General features: G+C 43.0%; 1 protein-coding gene across 3 annotated transcripts in view; it reads right to left on the bottom strand.

Annotated features, from left to right (window-relative positions):
* Arhgef28 (Rho guanine nucleotide exchange factor 28) overlaps window positions 1–24,929 on the bottom strand; it is a 290,004-nt gene that overhangs the window by 16,612 nt on the left and 248,463 nt on the right. For all 3 annotated transcript variants that reach the window (XM_075976247.1, XM_075976246.1, XM_075976248.1), the window contains 4 exons: window positions 23,916–23,954; window positions 23,770–23,817; window positions 17,949–18,425; window positions 16,360–16,657 (listed from right to left, as the gene is read on the bottom strand). In XM_075976247.1, the coding sequence (XP_075832362.1) occupies window positions 16,360–16,657; window positions 17,949–18,425; window positions 23,770–23,817; window positions 23,916–23,954 (862 nt within the window). The remainder of the gene's footprint in view (window positions 1–16,359; window positions 16,658–17,948; window positions 18,426–23,769; window positions 23,818–23,915; window positions 23,955–24,929) is intronic.

Raw genomic sequence — 24,929 nt, 5'->3', positions numbered from 1 at the left:
CAACACCCATCTGGCTATGTAATTTAACTCCTGACTAGGGAAAGCCCCATGTGTGAGGGCACCGTTCAGTAGCCCTGGACACTCCCTCAATGACTGTAGTCCCAGCTGCTCGGCTGCTGACAGCCTTCAAGCTTGTGGCTATGGAGCTGCTGGTTGCCTTGTAGAATAACAAGGTAGAAATACACTTGATCACACTGTGTTAGAAATATGTCCCAGTCCCTCCCTGCCCGCCTAAGGACACCTTCTGATGGCTTTAGTGAAGAGCTGAATGGCCAATAGCTAGGCAGGAGAGGACAGGTACGACTTCTGGGGAGAGGGAGGAACTCGGGGGAAGACTGAGAGGCGGGGATTCTCCAGCTCGATGCGGAGGAAGTCCATTGTACAGTAAGGAGAGGTAACAAAGAGTTAGCGCAATGTAGACTTAACATAAATGGGTTAATGTACGTTTTAAGAGCTAGTTGGGAACAAGCCTATGCTTAGACCAAGCTTTCTTAATTAATAAAAAGTCTCTGTGTCTTTATTCAGGAGCTGGCAGTCCAAAGAAAGTTCGACTACATTCGATAGGCAGGGCATCCTGCTGGTGGTTAATAAACATGACTGTCCTCTGCACAGCATCAACAACTTTCTACAGAAGAATAGTTTCCAGATGTGGTGGCCAAGACAGGTTTCGGGGGAGGAGAAGGCATCTGAACTGAACCTCAAAAGTTCACCAAGATGTCACCAGCCTAATGAAAGGTCATCCCAGTGAAGTGTACAGCCACTGCACGGGGGTAAATGCTGGATGTCATGAGGAAAGGTAGGCTTTGTAAAGCTTCATGGTTTCTGGTCATCGGGTCCCCTTTATGTTCCCTCTTTAACCTGTGTTGCTGGCTTCCCTCCCCATACCACCCTGACACAGGAAGCTCATCAAGAGCAGGGTAAGGAAGGATCAGTGTTTCCTCATTCTTTGCCTGCCCTGATTGAACCTGCATTAGTTAGAGAAATCCCTGCCCCGCTTAATGGACAAAGTATTTGGCTTGGGTCAGAGGGTAACTCAGAATGAAGCCTGACTTGCCCATCTCATTCGCTTATCTTTCTATAAACATTAAGACCCTACCGTGTGCCTTCCACTGGGCCGGGCACTAGGAACTCAGGCAAACCGACCTGCTCTCAGTACCCCAGAGACTTAGCAGGGATACAGTTACTTTCAAAACCACTCCATGGGTTTCTTTATGTTGAGTAGGTACCTACCCCAGTAGTCATTCTACCCCTGGATGTTCATTGGAGAGACATAAAAACACAAAGAGTACCAAAAACCTAGAGGCAGGCCAGGTCTGATAACCATCAACAGGTTACACTGTAAAACAAAGGAACCTGTCACGGACCCTTGCAGCAACATGGCTCCATCTCAGAAATAACAGGAAGGGCGGGAACAGGCCAGGCAGAAAAAGGTACTGATTGAAAGGGCTGACTGATTCCATGATATTCTAGAAAAGCAAAATTAGCCTGTGGTGGTAGGAAGCAAAGGTGTGGTCACCGCTGGTCTGAAGCCCGATTGAAAAAGAGCCTAAGCGGGTGGACAGAAATGTTCTGTACCTTGATAGTCGACTGACTGGCTAAACATTTCACTGACTGTAAATGATACCTTGGTGATTAATATGCTGTATAAGGCACTGCGGTGTCTAGAAGAAAATAAGGGAACTTTGTGGAAGTGAAGCAAAGTTTCTGCTTACTTCCACAGAGCCACATGAGAGAGGCTCCTGACCCCAGCTGGGAGACGATGACCCAGAGTATTTCTGGAAGAGGAGAAGGGATGGTGAGGTCGTAGTATAAGGCAGAGTGGACCCTCATGGCAGAGGGAATGGATGAGCCACAGGCACATCAGAAATGAACCAAAATACTATGACTGGACCATCGGGTAAAGAAGGCTGACGGTTTGTGAGGCTGGGTGACTAGAAAGAAGCGGGACTCTGCCTTTAGGGCAAACATAACCTCCTGGGCTTTCTCAGGGATGACCAACTTCCACACATAGAGACCTTGAATAAGTCCCTAACAAACCCTCAACGGACTGGACACAACCCTTGAGGTATTCCCAGTATGGCCCAGCACAGAGATGCTGTAAATAAAGTCGTAGCTGAAGCTCCTTGTGCTTGGTTTGAGCTTCAAAACACAACCCCTGTGATAAATTATGTGGAGACGTGTCATTTGGATTTCAACTGTTCCCAATGGAGGGGGAAAATGGTATTTAAAGGGTGTGCCACATGCAAGGAGGTGATTTCAACATCCAGTGACATCAGTATTTTCCAAAGGATGCCTCAAAAAAGAAAGAAGAAGAAGAAGAAGGTGCTGGCTGTGGTTACGGCTTGGGAAGTGGCACTTTGGAAACGTCACTGAGCATCTGAACACAACAGAAGCATACAAAACCATCCTGTCATCCCCTCAACATTTCCCAATATTGTCATGGGAGCTTAAAGAAAAACTCACATAATACCTAGTAACAGTCAGCCAGTCATATTGTGGAACATTATTCACGGTGTAATGGCTTCACCCCAATGGGACTCGAGAGGCATGTCCCATCACCGAGAGTACTGTGGAAGCAGGCCAGTGATCAGATGTACCTCCTAAGAACTCAGACCACTCTCACCAGAGGAAAGAGAGCACCAGTGATGTTTATTAAGTGCTGCTAAAGTCTAAGAATTGTTCATGTATTGCCTTATGTAATCCTTATACCACCCACAAAGAAGATAGTATCAGGCGCGTGAGAAATCTGAGACACACCAAATAATTTTAAACACCCGTTTAGAATTTCATAGATAAGTGACCGAGCTGGAATCTGAACCCAGGCCTAAGTCCCAGGCCCTCTGACTGAATCACTATGACAGCCTGCCACCTCCCCTGCTCAATACGAAGGAAGTGCCTTCTCCCACACATAGGCTTGTTCATCCACTCGCTAGGTTCATCCTTGCAAACCAGTGAGATACCAGTTGACGTGCATTCGTTTCACTACACTGGAAAGGGGATGGGTTTACGCTTGCTCAAACTTGGCTGCAGACACTGGGCAGCATCCTTTGCTTCTTGTTCATCTCTGCATGGTAGAAAATCATATCACTTGCTCCCCTCCCAGGAACATGTCAAGTCTCATCCATTCCTTCAACACTCTAGCCAAAAATGCACAGAATCCTTAGTTAAGTTTCAACTACTGCTTTTTCCAGGCTAGAGCTGATAGAGCCGTCGAATCATACCCTCCGTAAGACACTTCTGGAATTTTCCTGAACCATATCTATCACTGGGCTAACCAACGATCTCACTTGAAAATAATCATACCAGGGGTGGTCTGCCTGACTAATAAAACAGAAACGCTATGGAAAGCACACCTTGATTTCTGAAAACAGGAAGTTCACCGTGGCCGCATCCGATCAGCAGGGTTCCTATCAGTAGGGTAACGAGACGGTTGGTGGGTCTCTAAAGCTGTGGGAAGAGGCAGACTCTGCCAGATCCATCTATCATATTTCCCTATCCAAACGACCACATCTGCCATCAGATACATATAAAGAGGAAATATTTTAATTTTTTGGCAGGAACGTTTGAAAAAGATAATCCTTCTATATTTTACCTCTTGGTAAAAATCAGAGACACTACCACAGTGTGATAACTTCTCTAAGTTGGCGACTTAAAAATTTGTTATTTGTTTCATTGCTATTATTATTTTGTATGTGCGTACACCTGATGTCAGGAGGGGAGGCGAGGTGCATGCCATAGCACACGTGGGAGGTCGGAGGATATTTGTAGTTTTTTTCTCTCTCTTCCCACTTTTATGTGTATTTTCTGGATTGAGCTCAAGTCACCAGGCCTGCAAAACAAACACTGTTACCCACTGAGCCCTCTTGTCTACCCAAAGTGATCACATTTAATGTGAATTTTCCCAGTAATGGTTGCTCCCAGCTCAGACAAGGGAAATTTTGGGCTTTCCCTTCCTGTCCATTACAGTAAACCAACTCAAAGCCAGCTCAGAAGAGAGGAACTCGCAAAAGTCAAATCTGAGGTTCCACACTGTATGTTTTAAAAACAAAAACAGGTTGTAGAGATGGGTCAACACTTAACAGGGTCTGATGCTCTTTCAGAGGACTGGAGTTTAGCTCCAAGCAGCCACACTAGGTGGCTCTGTGTGCACTACACTAATGAACACACACACACACACACACACACACACACACACACACACACACACACACAGAGTCTTCGTTAGGGCTACTATTGCTATGATGAAACACTATGACCATAAGTAACCAGGAAGAAAAGGGTTTATTTTACCTATACTTCCATACTACAGTTCATCATCAAAGGAAGTCAGCACAGAAACCCTACGCAGGAGCTGACACAGAGACTATGGCAAAGGACTACTGAACGGCTTACTCCTCATGTCTTGCCTTGCCTGCTTTCTCATAGCACCCAAGACCCCCAGCACAGGTTTGGCCCCACCCACAATAGGCTGGGCCCTCCCACTTCAATCACTAATCAAGAAAGTACAGTACTGGCTTCCTCACTGACCAATCTTACAGAAACATTTTCTCACTTATGAGTCCCTATTCCCAACAACTCTAGAATGTGTCAAGCGATATAAAACTAACTCCCACATATATCTATACACCTAAGTAAATAATAAAATAAATCTTTAAAAACAAATACACAAACATAACTGTATAGGTAGCAGGTGGAGCACCCTATAGAAAGGCTAAACAGCCCTTTGTAGGATGACCACACCCTCATGGTGGCCAGGGCTCTAGGTCACAGACCTCAGGGAACAACAACAGGCAAATTCACATTCACATACAAGAGCCTATGCAAAATGTGACCCCATTACTCCATGCTTACTAACGTACCATCACATTTCGGGTAAGATGATTATCTTGCTTTTTCCTTCCCCTCTGGTCTACAAAGTTGTTGATAAGCAGTTCGCATATGTAAAACAGAGACTGTATGTATTTTATGATTCCAGTTAACAGAAGCATAAAAAAAAAACTAAAAATAGAAGCTGGGCTCCATTTGTAATGATCCTGCCAACCTGGACAAGCCTTCATGACTTTTTTGGTAGGAATAAATCCATCCCAAGACAGACCTTCAATCCACTCATTGGAAGTAAACCAGCTTTGAAAACCTTTAGCTTCTATAAAGGGGGTTCGATTTGAATCAGATGGGATAGATGCCAGGCTTGCATATATTCCCGTTGCAAGAATATTCTAAAGACAGACCATAAGAACATTTATAAAGACATGGAGTGTGCACGCCTCAGGGTTTAGGCTCATAGGATTTTAATATTAAATAGACTCATATTTACTATGCTAAAATTAGGAGGAGAAATCCATCACAGCGAAGCAGTTAACTAGAAGCATCCTTTGGAAGTGACAAGAAGACAGGCTTAAGACTCCGAACACGGATCCCAGAAGCGGCTGGCAAAGCGACGGATTGTGAAAGCTCCTTGACTTCTAGCATCACACTACCCCACATCCTGCCATCCGCAAATGTTGTGGGTTCCCAGGGTGGAAGCTTGCATCCCTTCTGAGTCATCCCTATACGAAACCCTAAAACACGGTCTCTTGCGGTTGAGCACAAAGACCCCGAATTCAGAGAAAAACACAAAGCCATACTCCTCTTCCAGTCACCCAGAAGAATGATGGTTGCCTGCACTCTACGTGAACACCAGTGTGTCAGATGTGGATTCCCATAGCCAGAACTTAGTGCAATCATCTCGGAAACACTGGAACTTCAAAACTCAGGATCCACAAGAAAGTTCCAGGCTTCCTAGGACATATTAGAAAACAACATAAAACCACCTCCTCATTTGGGGTTTTGCATGAAGAGTCTTAAGCACGCAGTTCCTGTTGTTTGTTTCTGGTTGATTTATGAGACTCGCAGAGGGCAATGCCCTCAGTGCAGCGTATTACACCATTCTGTGTGATTAATTGATGGCAAATCGCTGCACGGGGTGCCAAGAGCACTGGTAGGAAGCAAGTCATTAAAGAAAATTAAAACTCTGCCAGGGCCTTGCTTATAAATGTTTCTTCCAGCGCCTGAGAGCACCACGTTAGGGAAAGAAAATGCAGCCACTGTCACCAGGGAAGCCGGGCCTCCAGCGACACTGCTCATGATCCCCAGGGTCTTTACTCAATACAAGCATCCAGCATGCTATGTTTTAGGAAGGAAATTTGGGCAGAGAGCTATGGGGACTAAGGAGATGGATCAATGGGTAAAATGCTAGCTACTCAAGCGTGAAGACCTGAACTTAAGTCCCCGAGACCCACGTCAAAGCCGGGTGTAGTAGTATGTACCTGTGATCTCAGTGCTGTGGGCTTTAGGCGGAGACAGGAGGATACCCAGAGCTGGCTGGCAAGCCAGTCTAGCTGAAATAGTGAGCCTCATTTAGATGCACAAATACAGTGGAGAATAAGAGAAGAAGACACCTGACTCTAACCGTTGGCCTCTGCATGTGTGCATACATGCATGTGCACCGTATACACACAGGCATGCACACCACATGAACACAAATATATATATATATATACACACACACACACACACATACATACATACACACACATACACAAAGAATGGAAAAAAAGAATACTTAGAATTTGAGCAGCCTTACTGTGTGTGATTGTGCAAAGAAAGGCTCACACATTGTGAAAGTCTGGGCGCCTACAGTTTTCTCTAGGTAAATCTCCCAACCAAACATTAACGTATCAAATTAAGTTGAATTAATAGATTATAAATAAAAAAGATGGATATCTGACCCATTATCCAAGAAGACTCATTAGTGATTTATTACGGCAAATTAACATCCTCGCCGGCTTATTTACTGTCTGGCCCAAGGTCTGATGAGAAGCGTTTCTCCTCTTTAGCCAGCTGTGTCTAAAAAGTGGATGGAGAGGAATGTGAAATGCGCTTCAGTCTGGCAAAACAAAGGCATATACTTCCAAAGATGACAGCACGCTCACTCTGCAGATGGCTACAATCATATGTGATATTTCAGGCAGTATTTTATGGCTGACAAGCAGAAGGTCGTGCCAGGGAAGTTAGTTCACACTCTGGGAGTGTACTTAGCTAAACAAACCCTAATTGTTTTGCCCAGGGAGAGACACTGGACTGTTAAACAGGATTTAGTGGAAGAAAAAAAAAAGCTTAAGAAAGTGTTTCGCTGATGCTCAGCTCGCCACCCACACTTAATATATTGGTGTTCAAGATACTCTATGTAAAACAGAAAAGATGCTCCGGTGACCAGCTAAGCTGACGAACTGTCTTTGAGGGGACAATTACGTGGTGAGTTGTTTATGTGTCTCCTTACCCAAATGACAGCGGTGGATCGATTCCATGAGACTCAGCTAACTTAAGGTATTTTATGGAAAACACATTTTAACTTGTTTTCATTTGCTGTACAAGGCCATGTGGCAGTTACACGTACAATGTGGTAAATGAAAAAAGAAAATCACTATTATAAAGATATGTTCTCTAGTACTGTAGGGAAATTCTTATACCAAAATGATACATAGCAGTGCAGTCAGTTCAAAATTTTTTTAAAAAGGGAAACCATAATTCAGGAACATAGAGGTTAATTTAATTGCCTTATTTGAAAGAAGGAGGAAGGAGGAGGAAGAAGAAGAGAAGGAGGAAGAAAAGGAAGAAGGAGGAGGAAGGGGAGGAGGAATGGTGAATTGGGGCCTTAATTCATTTCATGAATATGTTTCAGACACCATTATACACTAAACACTGTGGAAGCAAAACTAACAAAAGAGACGCAAGGACTTTTCCACCCATGTCATGCTTACTCTTTGGTGGAGCAGACAGATATTACAAAATTCATTGCACATGTAATTAGTTCAAATTATAAGTGCGAACAAGAGCTGCTTCCTGATGAACGTGGAGCTTAATCTTTATCCATTTTCCCAGGACTGACAATGATAAGCTGTCTCCAGTGAATCGGTCTCGAGGAGACAGATGACCATCAGAAGTTCTAAGCGTAAGGTAAGACATGGTTTAGATCCATCTCCTTCTGATGTCTGTGTCTGGCATTTTCTTTTCCATCCAGGAAACCAAAGTCTGACTGGAAGTTTGTTCTGGGGATGTATTCATAGGATACACCCATTGAGGCTTGGTAATCTATAGAGAAAGTTGCTTTGCATCCAAAATTGATGTTCATTCTTATTGTCAGGATGTCCTGCCTTCCCGTGCTCACATTTGGGCCTAGAAATGTGATTAATGGCATTTGTTCTTCTCCAGACAGGAACAAAAAGAAACAAACCATTGCGCTTTGGGGTGTCCCCTGGAGGACAATTTTGATGACACACTACTTAGGACATGAAGTTGGGTGTGGGTAAAGAGTTGGGAGTAAATACAAATAAAATGCATCACTTGAAATTCTGAAGTAATAAGTAAGAATATTATAAAGTGCTCCTTAAGAGACTGATATGTACAGCTCTCTCTTTAACATACTTAGATCCTGAGGGTTTTTTAAAACCAATTTTTAATATTTCCTTAATCATATCTGAAGCTGTTGGCTTTCCAGTACTTGTTGGGAGACGCATTCATGTTATTAGCAGGCTAACTCGGCGTCTGAGTCGAACAGATTATTTCGATTAGCACTAGGTTGGGTGCTAAGATCCTTTAGATCTCCAGACATGCTAAGTTCTCTGGGCACTTCCTAATCCTTTGTGTATATGGGGAAAGTAAGACCTGGTGATCAAACAACGGTGGAATCCCGACTCTAACAGCAGAGACTAGAATCATGGTGTGAACTAAGTCTAACAAGCTCCTGGTCAGTGGGGCAATGACACACTGGGCCAGGCTGACCATGCCAAAAGCATCCAAGGAAGCTGTTAGAGATGCAGGCTAGAATTTTCTTTTTCATCCTGATTCAAATCATATTTCTTGGTGGAGTAACCTGTATTTATTATATGCAGGGTGAAACTCTGACACAATGGTACCAAGCATATGAAAATGCCAGCTATGGGAACTGTCCTTCTGGCAACACATCCCATCCAAATATCTTACTCCTAGTTAGCTCACTGTTAGATAATGGTCCAGACAACACCATAACAGGATCAGGGTTATGGCAGATTAGGGGCTGGAGAGTCTCTCCAAGTTTTAACCCACAAACCTTGGACTCTATCACATATATTTAACTATAGATTTATGAATTCATCTTTTCACTGATAATGAAAGATAAAGCTGCTTTATTTGAGACACAGAGAGAGTTAACATGATCTCAGAAGATAGCAAATGAGGTCAAATGCAATTTGAATAGCACAAAGTGCCATGTAATATTATCCTGTTAATTCATCCGGGTGAATTGGTTGACTCAAAGGTGAATTAATTTGGACAAGCATTCCTAAGCTAAAGAGGCTTCATCTTCCTCATTCTTCAATGAGCAGAAAGTGAGGTGAGGTGAAGTCTGGAAAGCAGTCTCTGGGGTAGGTAAACTCCACCTCCCTTTGGGGGGTGGTTCACAGAGGTATATGCACACAAGAGTGCAGGTACCCACAAAGTCCAGAGGAGGTCACTAGATTCCCTGGAGCCAGAACTACAGGAAGTTGTGAGCTGGCAGGCACGGTCACGGGAACTGAACTGTGGTCCTACCCACCGAGCCATCTCTCCAGCCCTGAGGCTACCTGTCAGTGGCTTTATATTAGAACACAGCTAATTGCATTCTTTACATACTATGAATGGCTACATTCAAGCTGCAATGGCAGGGTTGATTATTGGCAATGAAGATGGGGTGATTCAAAATAAGTATTTACTACATGACCCTTTAAGGAAGTCTTGCTACCTCCTAACCAGGTGGCTATACCCTTCTGAGACAAAGTTAAAATAATTCTCAGTTGAACCCACCACACTTTAACCATGCTAACACTGGAACCTTGGTGGTTGGGGTGAGAGAGGAGACAGTGCTTAGAATCTGATACCTGGGGAGGGTAATGCTTCCTTATTTGGGGTTGGATCACCGCCCTACAAGTCACTGCAATCAACGGAAGTGCACTTTTTCTTTCAGGGTTATTTAATGCATAAATGGTTATAAACAACTTTCCTTCCAAATCCAACTATTAATCACTTTGACCATTCGAGAAATGTCAAACTGTGACCCCGAGGCCACACATGCATACACATGCCTGGGTTTTGGTTTTCATTTTTAAAGCTAACAATGTCAGAAGAGCAAGCCCAACCTCTGCCTTGACTGGACTCTCACCTGAGCCGCTTGTTCAACCCACGTTGAAACCCGGGGGAGGAGAGGGCAATGAACAGCAGCCACAAGGCTGGCTTTCTGCCTCCAATCCACCCACAACCCTACTGGCTGTGCTCTCCTGCTGTGAACTGGGCTCCATATGCTAAGGCAGGATGGCCCAGGCCCAGTTGGCTCTGGGAGCAAACCTGCCCCCAGAGAATATGCAATCAGGAAGTTGGCATAAGCGCTTGCAGCTCACCAGGCTCTACTGGCAAATGTCATGTTTCCTTTCCCAGGTACAGAATCTGCAAAAGTCTCAAGTCAATCATCTATAAAACTAGGCCTTTGAGATCCGTTCTTTATGTTTCCAAAGCAGGTTACTAAAAGCAAGCAATAGCATGGCTCCCTCGGCGTTACCTACAGTGACTGGTTTCGGAACACAGAACTGCCTACTGGGTTTCTGAATTTTGACTTCTTCAAACTCCTGTAGCTATATCTGGACTAGAATTTGATGCCATGATGAATGTATTAACTCCTTCATTGTTGTTTCATTTAAATAATCCAAACCTCAGACAGCTACTATCCACCAATCACAGAGAACGCTCAAACTCCTAAACTCCTAAAGCCATCTGATGGAGGCCTAGGCTGGCAAGCATAGCTTAAATTTCTTATTTAGGCTGTAGTAGGAAATAAATTTGTAGACTCAATATTTCTAATCTTAATTTAAGTATATAGGGAATAAGCCTACAGAGTCAAGATTTGCTGTCCTACCCCCTGTACTGATAACACAAAGACATATGTCTATAAAGATAGATAGACCAATTTATCACAATTTAATGTCATTTCTAATGATGTTCAATTCACTGCCCTAACCAAGTAAAACAAACAAACAAAGAAAAATAAAGTAGGTAAATTATAGTTCAACTCCAATAGGTTAAAAAAAAAAGCAAAGCTTTCATGACATCTAGAACTATTGTAGAGAGGAAAGTCATTTTATTCCCTTTTAAAAGCTTGATAATGCTCCCTAAAAGTTTACACGTAATCCGGGATGTATTTGGAGGTAGGGCCATTAAGAAGTGTGTTAAAGGTGGTCATGAGTCTAGGCCCTGATATAATATATAACCATGTCCTTATTAGGAGAGTTGATCAGAGCTTGGTCAGGCAAAGAGGAGAGATCCTGTCAGTACACAGGAAGACAACCCATGAGGGAGAGAGACTGCCGCAGAAGCCGAGTTTTACAGCACCCTGAGCTGGGACTTCAGTCTCCAGGACTCTAAGGGAGTAAATTTCTGTTGTTAAACCTACCGAGTCTGAGGTACTTGGCTTGGCAACCCTTGAAAACTTAGCCAACCCTCACTTCAAATGCACCTTTGTGACCCGAAGTTGTGGAGCCCAAGGCTAAATTCTGTTTTATGGAAAATGGCCTGAAGGTCTCTGGCACAGCCTCTTTCCATTCAGACTACACAAATAAGGTGCCAATTTCTAAATTCTAGAATAGTTTTTAAACACTGGAAATCACTAGATTCTCAAGTGTTTGAAGACTGTTATTTAGAATTATAGTGTAGTTTTTCATTTCCAAACAGCTATGCTTAAGAAGTCTGTCATCGAAGAGCCTGACAAACCTATTTTTGCTCAAATAAAAAGAAAAAAAAAGGACAACAACATTACCAAGATGAGATATTCTGAATACAGTTCCCTTAAGTTGGGAAATGTTTTGCTGGGCACCAAGTTCTAATATGTCATGCAAGAAGAACTCCTTGGAACCAAAACAATGAAGTCCCTCTGGCAGCTCAGCCAGCAGACTGCTTGCCTAGCATGAATGAGTTCAGTTCTTCATACCATAAACTGAACATATGGTGGCACACGTCTGTAAGCCCGGCAACTGGGAGGTGGAGGCAGGAGGATGGGAAGTTCAAGGTCATCTTGGGCTACCTAGGGAGTTCAAAATTTGGGCTTTCGACCTCTTATAAATAAATAAAGTCACTCTTTTGGTCAAGATCTATGAGATTACCATAAAAATATGGGCCAGCAAGGTAGCTCAGTGAGTAAACTGGGCTCACCATTCAGGCCTGACAACTTGAGTCTGAGCTCTGGAACCCATGTGAAAAATAAACAAAAAAAGAAAAAACCAAAACGCTGGGTGTGGTGGTTAGAATGTGAAATTCCAGCACCCCGAAAAGCAGGATGGGAGGCAAAGAGGGAACTGCTGGGAAGTTAAAGAACCAGCTAGCCTGCATACACAGCATAGCAGCAACAAGGAGAGAGACCCTGCCTCCACAAGGCAGAAGGGGAGAACTGGCTCCCAAAAGTTGTTCCCTGTCCTCTGCACGTGTGCATGGCATACACAAACCTGCACACGCACACATGTATACACATACACACACACACATATACATGCACACACACCATACACATATGTACAATAATCATTTTAATTGGCCCAACCTAAATTTTATTTTACAGATCACAAAATAATAATTCTTTGATATCATCAGAGAGAACATTTTAGGGAATCTGAAGAGTTCTGAGATAGTTTTAAAAATATAAATAAAAGGAAAGACTAAGCTCAAGCAGACCTCAGGCATCCATACCACAAAATGTTTTCCTCACTGACGGATGAAAAGAGCAAATAATAGACAAGAACTAGATGCATCCAACATATAGTTCTAGAAAAGCTAAGAGGGGGAAAAAACACAGTAATAAAATAAAATGACTTTGGGGAGGGGTTTGAGAGGAATGCACTTGAGCACTCCATAGGACCAATTATATAGCAATTGTCCCACAGAGGCTTCCTTGTTTAAAGAAATTCAGACTTTTTGTGGTCTTGGCTGGAATCCCTCAGAAGAGGGCAAGAATAAAACGTCCTTAAACCAACCATCTCTTCCACTATAAATAAAATCAAACGCCAATTTGGATTTAATATTCAAATATCCAACAATTTTGTTCATGAAATCCCTTCCAAAACTAGAAAGCAAACTTCTTTATGGTGCTACCTTAAATATTTAGAAATAAAATGGAGTTATTATTAGGTATTAGAAAACCAAATATCCTTGAGAAAAATGTGTCTCCTGGGAAGCAACTGAAACTATAGCCTACTTAGGATATCTGAAGACATTCGGATCCCAAGGAAGACTTGGTCACAGAAACCCAAAACCTTTAGAAATAGTTTCCAAATGGTAATACTAAAGGGGGGGGGGATAAACAAAAAACAAAAGCCTGGCCCTTAATTGTGAGTATCCTGCCAGGCATTCCATATAGATGTATCCCACATCCCCTCCACATTCTGTTAAATGTACAGGGCAGCATGGCTCTTGGGAATTCTGCAGCCGCTGATTGGAGAGCAGGCGCAACAGAACCAGTCTCGCCATGTTTGCTCCCTCGTTTCCTTTGCCACCCCTGTGACCTTGGACAACTTGCCCTGCCTTGCTCTTGCTCAGTTCCCCCTCCACTACGGAGGTCACCACAGGACCATGTTGGTGCCTGGGAGTGCTAAATGGTTTTCTCCATGGAGAACCTCTGTATGGGGCTAGCAAGCTGACAGGTCTGCATAGTGCTTGCTGGTAGTGATGGTGGAAGAATGGCGCAAAAACTAGAGGGAACCTGGAGAGTCTTGGTAAGGTTGGATGGGAAAAGGGGAAAAAAAGAAAATAATGAAAATTCTTGATGAGGTGACTTCTAGGCATATCCGTGAATTTTATTCATACACACACACACACACACACACACACACACACACACACACACACACACTATCTGCCCTCCTGTTTCAGAAATCCTTATTTTTACTCTTCTGAGCTGGACCCAAGCACAGCACTGGATAGGGAATAAGCCATTCCTAGGGCCCTCCAGAAACAGTGGCCCTTATGCTCCAACAATAAATAGTACAGCTTATCAATCACAGCTAACGGCATGGTTTTTGTTTTTGTTTTCTAGATAGGGTTTCTCTTTGTAGCCCAGGCTGTTCTAGGATTCACTCTGTAGAAGAGACTGGTCTCAAAATCACAGAGATCCACGTGTCTGTGCCTCCCGAGTGCTGGAACCAAAGGTGTGCACCACTACTGCCAGGCCGTTAAAAGGCATATTAACAAAAATACCAGGCTAGGACATCATAGGCAAACAGCTGGAGTACTGTGCTCTACAGGGCTCCTTTGCAGTGGTCACTCAGATTCAGAAGCACCCTGTGACATGCGTGATGTCAACACCACTCGGTGTACCTGCGGTTTGCTCCTGCCAACTCATTCCCCTGTGGAGCATGCGTGGAGAGTGCTCAGAGCCTAGCTACCCCACCGCGCATCCCCCTTACCAATGGCTAATGTGCGATATTCAAACCACAGAATTATGAAAGCTTGGAACGGTTTGACCAATTTTATCTGGCCCCAACTACCCCTTTAAAAATAAAAAACCATTTTCATTTCACTATCCTATCATTTCCTATTCTTCGACTCTCTTCTCTCTTGCTCAGAAATTGCTTCTCACGTTAAAGTAAACAAACACATAAGCAGAGCTTTTTGACAACTCGCAGAACTCCAGCGGTGGACACATCTGTCCTGACCCCTACTTTCTACACCCCAAGATGCTCCTGAGAGATTCAGGCTGAAGTTGACCTTCCTTCTTGCTCTCACTGTCCTGAATGCCCTTGGTCCACACTGGACATAGGATGGATTTCCTAAGTGGAAAGTCAATTGTCCCAGCATTTCTCTTGTCTCTATCTAGCACTTCCTATGCGGATAGAACGGCTTGCTGTCTATTTTATTTCCTTGGTACATTTTTCTGTCTACTGTAAACATGCTGCCAAACGTTTCAAAGCTTAAGTCGTTGAGGCCCGAGGTGAGAGAAAATGATGGTAGGCCCATAATGAGTAAGAGCAATACTTCTAAACAAAAGCCAAATGTGGTTTGGCTCAAATGGAGTTTCTGAGTGATACCAAAGCCAGCACAGAACCACACTGACAAGAGCACATAAAACACTGAGCGTAGCAAGTTGAGTCAGCTCAGCCAGGCAGAGTGTGCCCGGCATCAGCATTCCTGGGCTCCACAGGACGGAGTTCCAAGGCTAACAGATGTGATGGGTTTCCATTTTCTAAATTTTGTTTGATCTTTTACGTTTTAATCCAATGTATTCCACTGTACTTTTAGCAAATTAATTGAAAAACATTTAAAACAATGTTTGGACGAACTACTTCAGTCTCTCCTAGAGAACAGTACAGTGGTGACCGAGCAGTGTGAAGAAACAGCCAGGACTAAGACTCAGCATTCCCTGGATCAGTCATAAATCAAGTCAGAGGCAGCCTCAGAATGATTGCTCCCTAACTGGAAGGAACCGAACGCCTCTCAAAGTTTTTTTGTTGCTGAAAAATGATCCTCCCAACTGACAAACTAAGAATATATGTCAAGCCCGGAAACAAATCTGTGTCCAGTTCTAAGGATCGCTAGAGCTCCTGATTGTTTTATGTTTCTGAAGCATCGCACTGGCAGTGATTTATGTCACATGCATGTGGCCAGCCATTTGTTTAATGCCATCTGGTTTCCAGTTCTCCTAATTCCCTGCCTACCATCCCACGGAAAACAATCTAGAATGGACAGAGATCTCAATCATTTGGATTCACATGGAGTTGGAAACTCTAGCTGCCCTTCCTTTACATTTGGCAAATGCTTTAATGGGGCTAGCAAATTGTGTCCTTAGGAGGTACTTAACCGGGAGACAACACCTTTTTCTTTACAATGACAAATGATGCTAACACTTTCATTCTGTGTGTTTAATAGCACAACAGAAGATTTCACCAAGGTTACAGGAAATCACCCCGACAGACAATAAAGTCCTACCACAAATCCTGTCCATTCCTTTTATTTCTGAGTGTCAACTGAGACACACATCACGATGGAGCAGGGTCTACAGTAGGGGATAAATATCAAGCCGGACCACTTTTAAGCGGATACTGTTTAGCCCACTGACCTAAATGCCCTGTTGGTCATGTCTACGGCATACCGTAAGCCCTCCCACATGGCATCATCTATTCAGATCATTAGGGGTAAAGGGCGCCCGGAGATTTTCCAAAGAAAATTCCAACTCATGGCCGCCATCGTTCCCATGCTAAGCTCACTCTGGTTCACTCTCCTGAGGAACCAATTTCTCGCTGACACCATACAGATGACGTGGAGAGATTTAATTACCATTTTTACAAGAATCCTGGACGTTTACTTGGAGGGCAGGTATCTCATGGCTGGGCCCCGTGGCTGTCCAGAGTTCATGGTTGACATCTGGAGGCTGAGAAACATCTCTCTTCAGTTCTGTTTGATTGTCACTAGTCCTCACCAGATCAAAAGGAGATACACCTGGGGGGTAAGTGTCCCATGGGACACCCGATGGATTTGGTTTATTGGAAGTGTTAAGTGACATGTGTACCAAAGCTTCGTTGATGAAAAATGAATCTTCATGACACAAACTCTCAGCTCGATTAAGTTCCATTACCTGCATAAACACAGAAAAATACAGTAATTTCTTTAGCAACTTAAATAAGTTCACAACATATTTATTTAGCCCACAAGCCTGAAACCTCTTATTCTAGCAATCTATTAATAAGAATAAGGTTAGGAAGAAATCTCCCATTTACCCTCCTCCCAACCCCTTTAAATGAGCTAGAACAAGAACCTCCGAATCGCCATGCACAATTTATCTTATTTTTAGAGAGCAGTTGAGTCTATACCCTTGGAGAGTCTCCACTTTATTTTAATCAAAGCAAGCAGTGTTTCCACTTTTGCTACATAAAAAGGCCGAAAACATATCCTTCAATGCACAAGGAATTTGCAATAAATGTAATTTAGCAAACTTGAAGGGGAAATCAGATGCAACGTAGTTCTTTCTTATGAGCCTATTAACTTTTACAACTCTATGATGCACTATCGATAAAAACACACATGAGATGCAGAGTGCAGAAAGTCTGCCCAGACAAATGGAATTGTCAAGCAAGTTTAGAGAGGATGCAATGGGAACAGGGATCTTCTGAACGGGTTTATCCACTCAGTCCTTAATCAGGCACAGCTCAGGATAACTTCATAATGAAAATGATTTTGAATTCAATATCTCCAATTCACAAAGAGAAAATAAGCTTTCTACATCAGAATCCGTGCAATTCGGGTCTGGAAAAATGGCTCAGAGGTTAAGAGCACTCACTGGCTGCTCTTCCATAGGTCCTGAGTTCAATTCCCAGCAACCACATGGTGGCTCACAGCTATCTGTAATGAGATCTGGTGCTCTCTTCTGTCCTACAGGTGTACATGCAGGCAGAACACTGTATACATGTGTATACATGATAAATAAATAAATCTTAAAAAAAAGAACCTGTGCAATTCAATGCTTATACATGAAGAGCTAAATGATCTGCTAAAGACACATGCCATGCGATACAATAGGATACTCTTAGTCTACGACATTGCATCATCTAAAGAGGGTCTTTCAAATACCTAAGAGGCATCTTTCTCACAGTGGATGTGCCTCCAGGTCAGAATATCCATTATTTTATTGGGGCAACTCCATTCTGTGGTCTTTTCTTAGGAAAGGGTGTCTCAGAGCACAGAGGCCCCAATAAAAATCCAGGACCTTAGAACTTCCATCTTTTAAGTCAAGATACCCAAGAATTGGTTCTAAACGCTCTTGGCTTTTTGTCCATCTCCAAACTGAGACACAGTCTTGGGAGCTCTTCACCAAGAACCAGGAATACAGATGTTTGGGTAAGCCCAGTCTATGCAGGGCTAAGACATACCTCCTTATTTTCTGGAGAGAAGACAGCGGGGAGACTCCTCTGGCGACTGTGTTTGCAGTGGCCCAACAGACCCTGCTGGACACGCATCCTCTGTCTCTCCCTCTCTACCATCCGCTGGCCCTCCCGCAGCCGCTCGAGGCTCTGCTGGTACTCTTGGAGCTGGTGGTCCAGCTCACTGCGGTGGCGCTGCAAGAGCTCCTCCTGTGACTGGCACTCACGTTCCCGCGCTTGTAGCCAGCTCTCTTGGGCTTCCTGCTCGCGCTGCTGCTGCTCACACAGGCGGTGCCAGCGCCGCTGCTCCTGCTGGAATTGGTGCTGAAGCTTGTGGATGTTAGCCAACTCTTCCCGCTGCTTTTCCAGGTAGCGGGATTTCTCCTGGTCCTGCAAGGGGCCACCTCGGAAAAAGGCCAAGCTCTCCCGCTGCTGTAGAACCAGCTTGTGGATCTCGATGTGGCTGTCCTGGATGGTCAAGGCAGCCTGGGGAGGAGTAGGGGGAAGCAGAAGAGGTCAAAGGAGTAAGTGCAGGCTTGACTCACACATGGGGTGGAAAAGGATCCCCAAAGGTTGAAGGCCTGGTGGTCAGCTGTGAAAGTAGTAAGAAAAGGTAGAACCTTTAGGAGACAGATCTAATGGATGAACAATGTACGAGTGTGTGCATATGGGGGAAGACGGTGCGTATATGTGTCTGTTTGTCTGCCTGTGTCTGTCTGTGTGTCTATGTCCTGGAAGAACATAATGGGAACCAGCCCTTTCCTTTTTTTTGTATCCTGATATCATGCGGTAAGTGGTTCTACTTTGTCAATAAGGCTCAAGGTTAGCACAGCTCATGGACTGTTGACCTCTTTGTTGTAAACAGCTCTAAATCATGAGTCTTGGCTGGGTTACTTTCTGACACATCCTGCGACTTTCCAAGTGAGATCCCAAGGCACCTTGAGCTTTCCAAGAGGCTTGCCTACATTTCCTATCGGTAAGACTTGGGGTTATACAGGAAGGAGATAAGATGATCAGTATCATTGGCATTTGGTATCTAAGAGAGTTTGGTCTGGGGAGTCCAGTAGATGCCCAAACCTGGTGATGCTCATGTCTTTACTTGACAGCGCTTAGTAAAAGACATAACCCACCCATATCCTGTCACCTGAACTCTTTAAGTTGCCTCGGGACTGCTTGTGACAACTAATGGGCCATCTATGCATCACTTTACCCACACGGGAAGGGCAGAAAGCACCGTGCTTTTCTGAACTTTCTGGAATTGGTTTTTCCATCTTTTCAGTCCAAGGGTGGTTAAATCCAAGGATGAAAAACTTACGACTACAGAGGGTCGATTATTCTCATCCCTGCTTCTGGAGAAGTGATTGGCTGTTGGTTCTTGGGTTATATTTAAGTCAGTCCTTTGGGTAAAAATTTAGTGTGTAAATTCACAAGACTCTAAATTCCTGTTATAGTCTCCTTCTCCTTCTGAGGTCCCTGGTCAATCATTTGTGGGAATTTAAGAATCTATATAAACACAGTGGTATCTTTTATTTGAGTCTCAAACCAGAAATTATTTGTGCTTTATACATTGCTTTCATGAAGACATAAAAATAAAAGTCAACTATTTGGAGACTTTTGGCAAATGGCCTTCTTATAACATAATGCCCGAGAATCACAGTTAATACCATTTTTAGGAGCTATGGAATTGGGTAGAGCTAGTCTCTTTACTGCTAGGTTTTGCATTAGAGCAAGAAGGTCATACAAAAAAAAAAATCTAAGCTTAAAGTCATTCATTGTTAACTAGATTGCTAACAGGAGGCTGCAGTGGTTAAGGGGAAATAGATACTCTAAATACCAGCAGATATGAACAAACATTAAAAAAAAATTTTAACTCTAGTATTTACCTATGAAAAGCTGGACAACATTACAGGAAATAGTTACCAGGACCTGGAAAGATGTCACTACACCAAAACAACAACAACAACAGCAACAACCTACTGTGAATGCCCTTGGAAGCTTTTAATTTTAAAAGTTCCCATTTAAAGTGTAAAGAAGTAGAGAAGGAACAAATTGCAGACACACACCAGGCATGTGTGCACGGTTTGACTCTGAATGAGATGTCATTACAAGCCTAAGGATAAATTCACATTTTTCCTTCCTAAGACATTTTTAAATTGCCCATGTAACACACACCCTGGGAAGAAGGAATTCTGACCATCTTTTTTTTTTTTTTTTTTTTTTGGTGAGATCAGCACTTTCCTCTACTCCTGAAAGTTAACAAACTCTAGTATTTTAAATTCATACTTGCTTTGGAATAAGACTCAAAAATGTATTCACTGGGGTTTTTTGAAATAAAATTTGCATTTTTAAATTCAAAAATTAATTGAAAAATCATGGTCACTCTTGAGACAGGACTTTAGAGAGCTCTTGGAAGAACGGCCCTCATGGAGAATGGGGACCACCATTTTGGCCTTAAAAATGGGATAATCAGCATTGATAAACCACACTGTAGATCCTGCCACCACTTAATATCAAGAGACCCCGAGGGTATCAGTACTTTTATAAAGCAAACCCCAATATTTTGCACACCAAATCTAATAGGTATTAGCTCTTGCATAAGGTCTACAATTAGGATATCTCAGTGCAACCATAAAGACTTTATCATGAGCCGGGTGGTGGTGGCGCACGCCTTTAATCCCAGCACTCGGGAGGCAGAGGCAGGCAGATCTCTGTGAGTTTGCGGACAGCCTGGTCTGCAAGAGCTAGTTCCAGGACAGGAACCAAAAGCTACGGAGAAACCCTGCCTCGAAAAAAAATCCCCCCACCCCCCCAAAAAAAGACTTTATCATGCCTGCATGAGCTTGGGATAAGGCCATTCTCTTCCCTCTCACAAACATATACTTGACTGCACACTGATTTCCAAATTTGAAGTTACATTTATGTTTAGGAAGTCTTAATTCACCCTCATTTCACTTACTGGGTAGAATTATCTGTGACCTTTTCTTTGTCAGCCTGCCTATATTTCTCCAACTCTTCTATAGGAACCAATTGTCATTTTCATGTTTCAGAAATGGGTTGGAGTTCAGTTTCTAAGGAGAGAGCCATGCCACAAAACAGAAATGTCACACCCCATATCCTAAGACTGGCTCAAAAGCTTACTTAGGTGAAGGGAACTTACTGGAGGCATTGATATTTCCCATTTGGATCCAACTTTACACAGTGGTTCTCAACCTTCCTTAGGCTTCCACCCTTTAATACAGTTCCTCTTGTTGTGGTGATCCCCATTTATAAAATTATTTTCATTGCTACTTCATAACTGTACTTTTGCTATTGTTATGAATCATAATGTAAAGATCTGTATTTTCCGATGGTCTCAAATGACCCCTGTGGGGTCATCCAAGTCTCCCACCAAGGGGTCATGGCCCAAAGGTTGAGAACCACTGACTTAACATATTGCAAAACTGAGGTCAATAGGCTGCTGGACTCTTCTGGACCAAAGAGCCATATAGGGCTGTACTCAGGGGTGGAAAACAGCAACAAAATGACTACATATTCTCATCAGGTATCACAGGTCAGGACGCCCAAGGTCTCCAGCCCTTGAGAATTTAATGTCCTTTCTCAAGCCAAAGCTTCCCAGTTGACATCTACAAGAAAGCCATGTCATTTGCTTCACGTGATAAATGGACCCCCCAGATCATCTGTGTCACACCTACCGTCTATAAGACAGTGAAGGCATCCCCACATGGTATGAACCAGATAAGAAGCTACTGTCACCACTGTTAGCATATTTTCAGAGGGAGGCATAGCCAACCTGTGCTGTGGATGTCACATACGTCCCAGGTTAGCCTTGAATACAGCCCAACACATTTATTTACAGATGACAATGCTATGTCACCATGTTAGAAAGCTAGATACTCCTCTATCTATCCAACGCGATAAGCCAAGAAAATGCGATTGATAAAATTATTGAAGAATAGTCATAGTACTATTTTTTTTCAAATTTTCTACCTGAAACATTCCAGAGAATCCATGGAAAATTTATTAAAAGAAAAACTAAAGATAAATAAGTTGGCAGATAATAAAACAAGTATATAAAAAACAGTATTTTTATAAACAATCATAATTGGAGAAGCATAAACATATGTTTTTAAATTTATATAGTACCTATATGAAGACAATTATAAAGCTTCCTGCACAACCTAAAATAAGAGGCAACTGAGCCTGTTCTTTCACAAGGTAACTGATAGTGGCAGAAGCACAAATTTTCTTCCATTGAATTCATGAATCAACGCAGTTTTAATATAATGGTCTCGGTAGAAGGGCAGGAAATGGACAAAGTGATTTAGAAACTTTGAAAAATGTGCAAATCATATAGAAAAATACTTAAAGTAAGCTAGTGTCTCTGTATGCTGAGCTGTGACCCAAGCTTTAACAACTGAAGCAATGGTCCTGGAACTGAAACAAGAGTGAGCGTGAGATCAACAGTGCTCAAGAAAAAGAGGTTTGTCAGTGTCAAAATACAAACAAGAAAACATCTAATGAACTCACGGCTTTATGTTTTCTGCTCCAAATTTAGACCCAGTTTTCCTCTAACAGTCCTATGATATAAAATATGAGCTACAAAAGACTAACGGAAAATTGAGGGAACATGTTTGGTCTTAATAATAAGTAAGGAAGCACACATTAATATAATCTGATATCTTGCTCCACTTTTAAATTGAGGAGGGGAAGGAAGGAAAGCAAGAGAGAAAAAAAACAAAACCAAAAGATATGATTGATTAATTCTGGCAGTTGAACAAAATTGCAAAATGGTATCTATAGTAACTTAGCCTAAAGAGACATTCAAATATGGCTAAAGATATTTGAATATGAGGATATTGATGTACTATTAATAACACAAATATAAATAATTGGAACTGAATAAATTCTATAGGCCCAAATACTATACATACATTAACAATTATGTTGCAGAAAAATTGCTGCCATGGAAAGACGTGTATTACCAACGAGTAACAAGAAGCAATCTAAATTCTGCAGGAGTACCCACAACATGGGAACCAATGTCTTTTTAGTTTTTTTTTTAATTAGCATGGCAACATCAATTCTCTCTGTAGAGGCACAGGACATTTTATTTGATTTTTTTTTTATTCTCAAAAATTTCTACTCTATAACTATTGCCTTGGTAGCCTTAAAATTTTCTAATCATCACATAAAGCACTTTGGGTGCACTGATGGCCGCTTTAGTGAGCATCACCCGAGGGATGGATTTCCCAGTCCTCTAAATGCACAATGCAAGGGTGATTTTTGTGCCTTCCTTAAAAGATAACCAGCCGTCAGCAGGAGGCTTGGGGGCCCCTTTGCTTTTGTGAGCTTATCGTTTTGCACAGTGCCCAGCGCAGAAAGGACACCCAAGAAGTATCGAGCAATGAGCGAACTACACCACAAAAGAGTGTGCAAATGATTTAACTGCTCTTCCCCAACCAAGGCCACATGTGGAAGCGCCACATGCTCAGGTGAGAATTTAAGTTTTCATCAGGAAATGTGAAGTCGCGCTGCACGCAGCTAAGCATTTCCCTGTGTCAGGCCTGAGCGGACTCATCGCTATCTTTGAGAGGCAGGAACCGGTTTACGGTTTCGGAGAAGAATGGGGGTAAAATGTGGTGGTGTCAGGCTGCCTCCTGAATACAAAACCAGGTGAACCCCACTCATCCGGCGGAGTCACACCTCAGAGCTTGGCACGCTTCTAAGATCGCTTACCACCTCTCAGACGTGCTAATTTCTAAGGTCTGGGGATCATCAGAGGACATTGAAAGACACATTCAAAAGGTGGAGATTGCAGGAGAGTCATTACCTGAAGGCTATAGAGGAGACGGGTTAAATTCTGTATCGCTTGTATGATCTGGGGGGAGAAAGGATTGTATGTGTCAGATTCTTGAAAAGCTTCCTTAGCTACAAATTGAGAAAGGATGGTATATGATTCAAGTATATGTAGCTCACCTCCGACTGTGAAGAACCTGGGAAACTTCTATATTCCACCTAAAACACATAAAAACATGAGAAAATCAACAGCCGCCCGACATTTGAAAGCCATTGCATTTTCCTAATATATGAGCTTCCCTCTCTAACCTCCGTTACCTCAGCTGCCATGACTGTCTCTTCTAGGGAGAAATGCCTGCGGAATTAAACGGCCCCCTGACATTGCAGGTCTCACTCACTCACTCTCGGAATTAGAGATGCGTGACAACTTTAGCCAATCATGCCTTCCAACGGCACAGACGACAGTGAAGAAACTCAGCGAACCCTTGGCTCGCCGCCAGGGATAGTCTGATACACAGGGCTCTCTGGAAGCCATGGAACATCACAGGGCCTCACGGCCTCCATCTCAATGTTGGAGACTCATGATGTCCAAGGTACAGAGAGATGGCCCCAGGGGAACACTTAGTGTCCTCCAGATCCTACCTCAATTTAATCACCAGTCCGGTTCAAAAACAGTGAAGGAAGCCAGCCACACAAGGTGGGCCATCTTCTCCTTGGGGAATGGAGCACATGCCTCAGATTTTGTCTCTTTCATACCACTGAATATTGGGGAACAGGTAGATACTGAGGGCGTCTAGTTAATGGCACTAAGCATTTGTTTATTTATTGTCTGTCTTCTCTCATCAGTAAACCAATGAAGAGTAAGACTGTGTATTCAATATTATATCTGCAAACCTAAGAATGGTGCCTGGCATGTAAGGGACGCTCAACAGGTAAATGACTACAAGATGCCCAGAGTCTCTGGAGCAATCAACACTACAAACTCCACATTTTATGAAATGGAAAATCATCCATTTCCCTAGCTCTGGGCACCTACGGTTTCTGTAGGATGCTTGCGTTTGTCTGAGCACATGTCATTTTAAGCCCTAAAGAAAGGCAGCCATGCGATCTCCTCAAGTAGCTTTCATTGTTGCCAAACGAGTCACTTAGCCTAGTCAGGCGATGGGCTAGCCCGATCCCCTTTTCTTCATACTG

This window comes from Microtus pennsylvanicus, chromosome 6 (assembly GCF_037038515.1).
Source record: "Microtus pennsylvanicus isolate mMicPen1 chromosome 6, mMicPen1.hap1, whole genome shotgun sequence".
NCBI classification, from domain to species: domain Eukaryota; kingdom Metazoa; phylum Chordata; class Mammalia; order Rodentia; family Cricetidae; genus Microtus; species Microtus pennsylvanicus.
This window is presented reverse-complemented; position numbering and strand designations above follow the sequence as displayed.